The 9,802-nt window shown below is 39.6% G+C and overlaps 1 protein-coding gene across 1 annotated transcript in view; it reads left to right on the top strand.

Moving 5' to 3' along the window:
• LOC101857809 (anoctamin-4) overlaps window positions 1-9,802 on the top strand; it is a gene marked incomplete at its 5' end in the record, with an annotated part of 84,927 nt that overhangs the window by 48,104 nt on the left and 27,021 nt on the right. Inside the window, 8 exon segments of the mRNA XM_035970992.1 lie at window positions 3,180-3,298; window positions 3,652-3,707; window positions 4,472-4,528; window positions 4,897-4,961; window positions 5,234-5,368; window positions 5,766-5,932; window positions 6,684-6,763; window positions 8,007-8,069. Coding sequence (XP_035826885.1) covers window positions 3,180-3,298; window positions 3,652-3,707; window positions 4,472-4,528; window positions 4,897-4,961; window positions 5,234-5,368; window positions 5,766-5,932; window positions 6,684-6,763; window positions 8,007-8,069 — 742 coding nt within the window.

The raw sequence follows: 9,802 nt of genomic DNA, 5'->3' as shown, positions 1-9,802 counted from the left end.
CCCTCCTCCTCCCCGGCTGCCATTCTCATAGTTGTGTTCCTCTTTAAACTAGCACACTGTGATATGTTACTTTCCCATTGCTGACAACTAATACGTAAAAATGATTTTAATTGCCATCCGTTGAACAAATTGAGAGTTACCAAAGAGATATCAGCACAAGCACATCACAAAAAGTTAAACCAACACAGTGCAAATACTTTGTAGTTGATGTAGTAAGTAGTGATAGCATGCTTGGGAGGATCAGAGCCTAGCACTGGTGTCTGTGGTGTTGCAGTTATGCACTTCACCGTCACATGCAGGAGACCCTAGTCCAATTCCCAAGCAGGGAGAAAAGTCAAATTGGTCAATAAAAATTCTCTCCACTCGGGAATCGAAGTCGGGACTCCTGTGAGAGATAGTGAAGTGCCTGACTATTACACCCCAGATGCCAGCCAATACAGTGGAATGCTTTCATTTGACTGAAACTTTACATTTGTAGACCAAGCCGAAGGGCTTGAACTCAGCAGATAGCGGCGAGATTGGAAAAGTAAAGTAAAGTAACGAGATAAGTAGCCCAATGGTTTTCTCTTTCTTGAGCTACATGGCTTATTCTCTGTGGTGAGAGCTGGATTATGATGACAATTGAGTAAACCTGATCTTAGCTGTTCTGTTCCATTTCTATGTTTCTCTTAGTGAAAAACTCAATGGTGAAATCCTTTTGACTGTCCGTTTCATTCTCCTAATTCTTTCATCCTTCTGTATTTACCTATGTAGTCCCGATGATACATTCATAGTCTCTCATTCTCTCTCTCTCTCTCTCTCTCTCTCTCTCTCTCTCACACACACACACACACACACACACACACACATACACACGCATTAATGCATGCTCAGACGCACACATGCACACTTATCAATGATCTGTATAAAATTCCTCATTTGGCCGTGGAAAGTAAGAAAAGTACAAAGAGATACTCCAGTGCAAGAGTATTGTCAGAGTGTCTTTTGCCTGTGGATATATAACCAGGATTAACCTTTCTTTGTTTCTCCCCTTTTCCCCTGGAATATTTCTATTTATAATTTACTAACCTTCTGGTTTTATCATGACTGTATATTTTGTAGTATAATGCATGTATTAATTATATCGGTGCCGGTCCACTTGACTGTCTACTGTGAAAATGTATCCTACCATAAGGCCAGCGCTGAGGAATTTTGTAGCATCACTCCTGCCCCACACTCTGATGCAGTACTTTTTAAAAAATCAGGAACACACACACACACACACACACACACACACACACACACACACACACACACTCTAACACACACACACACACACCAGACAAATTACTAATACCAAAACATTTTTATTAATATGACCAATGTAACTGATAGTCCTGAGCCTGTATATATGCAAAGGGAAAATGTTAAGCTATGTAGATTGTAGTGGGCTAGTAAACCATCAAGTGAAACAATAACATTGTGGTAGACGATCAAGAAGAACAGAAACACCGAGGTAGACTGTCAAGTGAACCATCACCCAGTTATCTGTAGCACGTACATTCCCTTTCTAAAACTCCCTGCCTTTTGACTTCATGCATACACTGTTGAAAGGGATGCTGAATTCATACCTTATCGTACATAAAGTGGTAGGCTTGTGCTGTTTTCGTCTGTTTTGTCTTTTGTGTCGTATCAGAGTTCCACCTAGATCAACTCCGGCTCTAATTTACGCTGGGATTCTTCGCTAGTCAGGGCTGTCAGAGCATACAGTCTAGCCTTCACGTAGCAAAGCACGATTATGAAAGACAGTTTTTCAGGTCCTGAGTTTTTGTTCTCAAACATGTATATTCTTTATATATTTAAAACACGTGCATAGCAAAATTCATACATGACGAAATCATTTCTGCATCCCGCCAGTTTCACCATGTGCTTAATAGACTACTTGTTAATGACCTAAAGCTCCCTATTTCTTCACATATTTGTGAAGAGGACATTTTCGTATCTGGGTTTACTGAGATGTAATACTAAGGCCTACAAAAAGAAAAGGATTGGGAAAGTGAACGAGTTTGAGATTTTTCTCAGCTGTATTGATAGTGTTAACTTGTGGGAGGTTAGGGCGTGCCACTGGTTGGTCCTACTTCACTTATTCTACTTCTGTTGCTTCTGTCTTTCTGTTTTGCTTTTTCCTAGCACTATTTTATGGACGTGCTTCTCTTTACTCATACTGATAATGAAAGGGTTTAGTGTTTGCATGTTTGTCAATTGTTTACTTTGTCGTCATAGGTGGTTGGTGGGTGCTCTCATATGGTCTGCTCCTTCTTTCCTATTAGAACCTTTATGGTCCTTATCTTTCCTACTTCTTATTCGTTTGTTTATTCTTTTGTTACACAACCAATCGTCAGGACTTATATGACCTTATTGTGTTGCACATTATGTAAAACTCTTAATTAAAACTTAGGGGGGAAAAAGCTTCGCTGTCGAGTTTCAAGTATGATTACCAGGTCTGTAGTAGAAGCCAGTAGTTCAGATGAGATAATATGTGCCATAGGTTTTATATTTAGTGTCTCAGATTGTGTGACATTTTTGTCACTCTTGTTTAAACACTGGATGTTTCATCAGAAGATTTGAAGATACACAAAATATTTTAAATCTTTCTTTGTATACATGTCAAGGATAAAGAACATGTTTTTGACATCAGGCGTTCAGTTTGGGGGAAATTTTGAAAAGCGGAAAATCATGTTAGTTTCTCATGGAAAAAAGACTATTCACAGTTCATACTGGATTGCATTGAAGGCAGCTATAAAGGAGTTTTCTTTGACTTGTGTTGTTTCAGTTGTCATAGCTCCTTTATTGTGAAAGGGAAGAGAGAGGGAGAGAGAGAGACAGACAGATGAATTGAATAGAGAGAAAGAGAGAGAGGCAGACATTGGAACACAGTGGGATAGAGACAAATACAGAGCAGATAGAGACTGAGAGGAAGAGAGAAGGAGGGAGACAAGGAGAGAGGAAGAGAGAGAGAGAGAGAAATGAAACTAGAGGGAGAGGCGGGGAGGAAGTAGAGACAAAGGGAGAGAGGGAAAGAGGTGGAGGGATATAGGGACATAGAGAATATGAGAGAGATGTAGATAGAGAGGGAGGGAGAGAGGTAGAAACAAGAAGAAACGTCCAAGGACTTAGATGAGTTCCCCGTGTGTCCCCAGATTCATCATTGAGGACAAGGCCACCTTTTTCAGCCCGGCCCAACGCAGCTTGCTGACTCATCAGATCTTGGCCCGAGCCATCTTTGAAGACTTGGGAGATCCATCCAAGAACAAATTTGGTAAGCTATTAGCTGACGATGTAGTTGTATCTATTTTTAGTATTATTACAGTCTAGTACTCGCATAGCAAAAGAAAACTTTGAGTAATGTTTGGTATCACTAACTTTATGAATATGGTGCACATTTTTTAAAAACTCAATGACGACACCTCGCACAAACATGTGTGTGTGTGTGTGTGTGTGTGTGTGTGTATGTGTGAATGTGTGTGTGTTTGTGTGTAAAAAAAGAAGGGATACAGGACCAAGTAAAAAGGACAGCTTTGCCACAGTGTAGTAGTGTTTCACTGTAGTTTTGTTTTTCATAGAATGGCCCCACTGTGCTTTTTAATTTGTGAAATGTTTTGTCCTTCTTAGGCATCAAAAAGATGATCAGCTCAGGAGCATACAGTGCCGCTTTCCCACTACATGAGGTATCAGAGCTCACATCTTTTTATTTATATATATATATATGTATAGATATATAGATCGATATATAAATATGTATGTTTTCATTGTGTATTTGTGTATCTGTGTCTGTGTCTTTTATCATCATATTGGCCTGGATGCTACAGAGTGGGACAACCACCGAGTATTGTGTTATTGGCCCAGGCCCTCAAACCTTAGATTTTCCTTCTTTCCTGTCAAACATCTATCGTCTTTATCTCTCCTCCATTTATACCCTGTATATTATTCTCTAGTAACGCCTCTAATCTTAGTTACTTGTAAGACCTATTTGTGTTGCAAGTACCACAAAACTCTTCTTACAACTAAAAAAAAAAAAAAAAGCTTTGTTAATTAAGGGTATGTATTGAACCAGCCTATGTAACACTGCTTTTCTCATTGAGTCAGTCTTTGTAACCTAGATTTTTTTTCTTATTAAGCTAGTCTTAACGAGGCAGGGGTAGGCCTTGAGCAACTTACTTAGAGAACCTAAGTAGATGGGTGAAAGGGAAAGATCAGGGTAACGTAGCTTTTTTAAGAGCATCCGAGCAAAGGAATGAATGGAGAACCATGATCGATGATGTCTACCGCAGATCTGGCACTTGATGATGATGAAGATTGTGTTTGTAACATTGTTGTTTTTTTCCTGATTGAGTCCGTCTTTGTAACATTGTTTTTTACTGATTAGTCAGTCTTTGTAACTTTGGTTTTTTTTTCCTGATTGAGTCAGTGTTTGTAACCTTGTTTTTCTCAGGGAGAGTATACAAGTGAACACTCCTTGCTGTCTAGAGGCCCGGAGAACCAGAGACATGTAAGTTATTATTTGTTTGCTGAAGAATTAATATCCTCTGCAGATGCATTGGTCCTCCTCAGACATTGGCAGATGAACTATTTTTAAAAAAAATTATTATTACAATTCTTCTTCTTCTTCTTCTTCTTCTTCTTCTTCTTCTTCTTCTTCTTCTTCTTCTCCTTCTCCTTCTCCTTCTCCTTCTCCTTCTCCTTCTCCTTCTCCTCCTCCTCCTATCATTAATATTGTTGTTGTTATTATAATTATAATTATTATTATGGGGCAAACTTCAGTGTGCGTTGCTCTTTCATCTTTTTTTCTGGTACAAGCATCAGTGACATGCAACACAACGTTTCCTCAAGTGACATTTTATCCCTGTCTGTCCACAGCTGTTGTACGAGACCTGGGCCAAGCCGGGGGTTTTCTATAAGTTCCAACCTTTGGATCACATCAGGTGAAAATATAATGAACATTCTTTGAAGTCAGCCTTGGTAAAAATGTTATATGACATTAATTTATATAGCACTCAACCCAGATTAAAGAACACAAGCTTTGGGTGCTTTACAAAAACAAATTACAACATATAGACAGTACATTGAATTCTGACTTTAAAAATGTGGATAATATATATCTTGTGTTATTAATTTACTATTATTATTATTATTATAATCATCATTATTATTATTATTATCATCATCATTATCATTTATTATGATAACATTTCAGATTGTACTTTGGGGAAAAGATTGCCATCTACTTCACCTGGCTGGGCTACTACACGGGTCTGCTCATCCCGGCTGGACTTGTTGGCCTAGCGATCTTCATCTACGGTGTGGCCAGCATGCCCTACAATGAGACCAGGTTGGCTTGTGCAGCAAGATATTTAGCAGTGGATACTGTAGGCTATGTGAAAAGTGCTTGGAAACAGGCAGACCAAGGAAATAAAGGCCATGATACAATACGTCTGCAGAGAGTAGAATGTAAATAGAAAGTAGAGTTCATTTGTGAAGGGGTTGAAATGTTTGGAAATATATATATTTTTTAGACAGGATAAATTATCTGAAATAGCGACTCAAATTACAGTCAGGTAAATTGGCTGCAACATCACAGAGCAAAACATACGACTGATTTATTATTCATCTGTTAACACCAGAAAGATTAACTTATACTCATAACACCAACTCCCACCCACCTTCTACCCATCCTCCTCCCCCCCACCCACCCCCGACTCATCCCCCTCCCACTCTCCCCTCCCCAGCAATGAGATCTGCGACTCAGACGGTCCTGGAAACTTCACCATGTGCCCACTGTGTGATGGCCGATGTACGTACTGGAGACTCAAACGATCGTGCGGCTACGCGCGCGTCACGTACATGTTTGACAACGAGCTCACTGTCGGATTTGCTGCCTTTATGGCCCTCTGGGGTAAGTTTTATCATGAATTTCTTATAGATTGTTGGCGGGTGCTCTGATGTGGTGTGCTCCTTCTTTCCTATCAAACATCTATCGTCCTTATCTCTCCTCCTCCTTTTTTTAATATATGTTACTGATTGGTAACACCTCTAATCTTTGGTATTTTTGTGACCTCATTGTGTTGCAAGTGCTGTAAAAACAATATGAGTGTCTATTTTCTGCAATAGAAGTATAGGATTCTAATCACATGTATGTCTCTTGATCCTTTTTTACTTTTTTGTCTACTGCTTTGTTTGAACTTTACTCGTGTGTGTGTGTGTGTGTGTGTGTGTGTGTGTGTGTGTGTGTGTGTGTGTGTGTGGTTGGTGGCTGCTCTGGTGTGTTTTACTCCTTCTTTCCTATTAAACATCTATTATCCATATCTCCACTTCTTCTCTTCTTTGTATGTTATTCTCTAATACCACCTCTAATATTCTGCACTATCCCTCTCTTATGCAATTACCAAGCTGCTCTGAGTGAAAAGTCAGCTACTGGTGATACACACAGACACAAAACTAAAACAGCAGATAAAAGCTCTCAGCACAACTATCCCTCTGTTGTGTCTGTCTGTCTGTCTGTCTGTCTGTCTGTCTGTCTGTCTGTCTGTCTGTCTGTCTGTCTGTCTGTCTGTCTGTCATCTTGCTTTATCAAAGCACTAAACGAATGTCGTCTTGACGATGAGTTTTTCAGCTTCGTAAACAAGCCATTTTTGTCTGTGTTTCAGCCGTTGTGTTCCATGAGATGTGGAAACGACGTGAGGCAGAGATCAAGTACGACTGGGACGTGGAGGACTTTGAGGAAGAGGTCAGATTAAAGTCTGTCGAAATTAGAGATTTTTTGTTTTGTTTTATTTTATAGGGAAAAATTAAATAATGTGGATTTTTGACTGCCCTGGTATAGCATCCTTCAGTCTCAGGAGACTATGGATCTGCGCCGTAGGAGATTTCTCAAGAGCAGCACTTTCTGTGGCTGAACAGGCCCACACAGGAATGGCTGTCCTTGTTGCAGTGTCTGCACTTGTAAGTTGCATCTTCCTGCGTTGGTAGCCTATGGCTGTTCTTTCGGCGACGCCGTTTGTCCTCGGTAGCCTGTCGCAGTCGGGCTTCACCTCTGATGAGACCAGCTCGCAGCGCCCGTCTCCATTTGTCGCGATCGCACGCCAGTATCTCCCACCTCTCAGTGTCCATGTCTCGCTTGCACCTGACACAATCTCTTGTGACTGCCCTAGAGACATGGGAAAATATGAACCCCCTGTAGGCATCTGTCACTTCGGGCCCATTCTCTCTAAGGTGTAAAGGAGCGGATTATGGTATTTGTTTACTGTAAAACTGTGTTTTGTGTATTTCATTTAAGGTAAAATACTGTGGTGACTGAATGTTACAAGAACTGGCTTTGTCACTTTTGTAAATGTGTGTGTTGATGTGAGTGGAGATTTAGCCTAAGTGTCCCCCAAACCAGAAACCAAACAGACCAAAAGTTGTCCGTCTCTCCGAAAATCAGTAGTTTAAATAGAGCACCGGTTTTTACCTTCAATCAGTGAGAATTCTGTTTGGATATGTCCACTAAAATACCCAACTCCTTACAAAAGTCAGATCGGTTTGGGAATGCCACTCGAAGCATTTTAGTTTGTCTGTGAGGTGAGTCATCAACCACCAAGCCAGCCACGCCAGCCAGGCCAAAAAAAAAATTTCAAATTTTAAGTTCTGATATGAAATCTAATGTCATATAATTAATATTCAAAATCGACGCTTTGATCCAACAGTGTATTAACAATTTTAACTTTTTTTTTTTTTTAATCATTCATGCTCTGTTATTCTAGCCTTTTTTTTTTTACTTTTAAACTGTTCAAGCATGCCATAAAAGAACCAAATTAAATTTTTCCAAACTGGACAAAAATTGGGCTGGTTCTGCTTCGGTGAACAGATGGTCCGAAAAAAAATGTATCAGAGAAAACAGTAAAACCTTTAGTGGATTCAGTATTCCCTTAATCTGTGTAGTTTGTTCTTGGTTTACTTTATTTAACCTCAGTTGTTATCTATTTCAACAGGAAACCATTCGACCCGAGTTTGAGGCTTCAGTGCGCAGACGGAAACTCAACCCCATCAATAAAGTGAGTCATGATTGGGGAAGCGTTCTTGAAAAAAAAAACACGTGACTTTTGTGTCCTATGGGATGTGTTCTTGCGTGTAATTTCACATCCAGGGGTGTGTCATGTGTGTAGCGTCTCATCCACAGAGAGTCCTGTGAGGTGTGTCATTGCTTAGTGTCTCATCCACAGAACAAGAAGTGATATGTGAGACTTGGCTATGTCTGGTAACCAACACGTGCCTGTAATGTAGCAGTTAACCATTTTACCGTTGCACACAAATGTAGAATTTTGTACTCATTTACATTGTTTTAAAGTTCCCCAGACTGCAACGGGAAGGATACTGATATTTATATTTGCTCAAAGCTTTTATTGTTCCATGTCGTTTCCAATGAAACTTTCTTGTCCTCCTCTTATAAACCTTACATATGTGTTTCTGTATGTTCTGCTCAGTGTTGCTGGTGTCGTTGGACCAAGTGCACTTCTTTTCACGTTTTATCACCATTTTCCCTGTCTTCAGTTCACCATCCTCTGTTCTCAGATTTTCGTAGCTGCCAACCGTTATACCATTATATGTAAAAAAAAAATTTTTTTAAAGACCAGCATATTTAATACGTTTTTAAGGATTTGAGTATGCACAGTAGTCTGTTTTGGTATTGGAAAATATGTATTCTGTTTTCTAGTATTGCTCCTAACAGACTTGCAGATGTTTAAGAAAAATTTTGAACTTTCAAGACCGGATTTACAAATAATAATGAAAATGAAGCACAAGTCTATTGTAGTTGTGTTCTTTTCCATAATTGTGTATTGGGCATGGATTTATCGAGAGCAGAAAAGTGTGTGAGTGAAGGGTTTGGAGAGGGGGGGTGGGGGTACTTGGCAATGCCCTCAATCTTGACCCACTGTGTGAGCAGGGTCTGTTTTTTGTTTGTGGGCAGTTGGCGGGTGCTCTGGTAGGGTTTGGTCCTTCTTTTTATCCAACATCTATCGTCCTTATCTCCCCTCCTTCTATTTTGTGTTTTTTACTCTCTTGTAACACCTCTAATCTTCTGCACATATATGACCTTATTGTGTTGCAAGTGCCATAAAACTCTTACTAAAACTAAGAAGAAACTGTTTTTAGTTTTGAAAAAGTTGGCAGCTATGAATTTAGAGGCAAGCAGTTGGAGAGTGCTTCTGCCAGATCCTTCTTTTGTACTGTCCCTCTTTTAGTTCTGTGTCTTCATCCCCCAAGCACTTATGTGTCAGTAGCTGCGTCACAGGCTTTTCTTTTCCCCTTATCAGATGTAACTCCTTCAGTGCAATATAGTTTTAACCTCTGGTGCCGAGCAGTGGGGAGATCGGACAGAACATAAATATGTGAGGCACCGTGGTGAAATCAGGCACGTGTCAAAATAAAGAAATGTAAGAAACCAACATTTTTCCAGCAGTTGGGCATTTTTTATAGGATTTTCTAATTTTTTCTCAACACCTTTTATGTCCTTTGAAAAGTGCATTTCTCTGTGGATTTTACTGAAAAAGTTTTTCAAGGTCACAAAAATGTAAATTTGCAATTTCCAAGGACAATCAAACTTCGGAAGTCACCAAACTTTGGTGGCCATTTTCTCGCTAATTTTACCTATGACACCCCACCTCCTTCAATCGCTAATATTTCAATTTCTATTCAAGATAGATAGGAATTTTTTCATCAAAAGCAAGACAAATGAACAAGCTTTAAGATGATACCGATAACTCTATATGCCAAAAAATGATGATAA

This window comes from Aplysia californica, unplaced genomic scaffold, assembly GCF_000002075.1.
Source record: "Aplysia californica isolate F4 #8 unplaced genomic scaffold, AplCal3.0 scaffold00356, whole genome shotgun sequence".
Classification (NCBI taxonomy): domain Eukaryota; kingdom Metazoa; phylum Mollusca; class Gastropoda; order Aplysiida; family Aplysiidae; genus Aplysia; species Aplysia californica.
The sequence above is the reverse complement of the archived record's forward strand: the minus strand, read 5'-3'. Positions and strand labels throughout refer to the sequence as shown.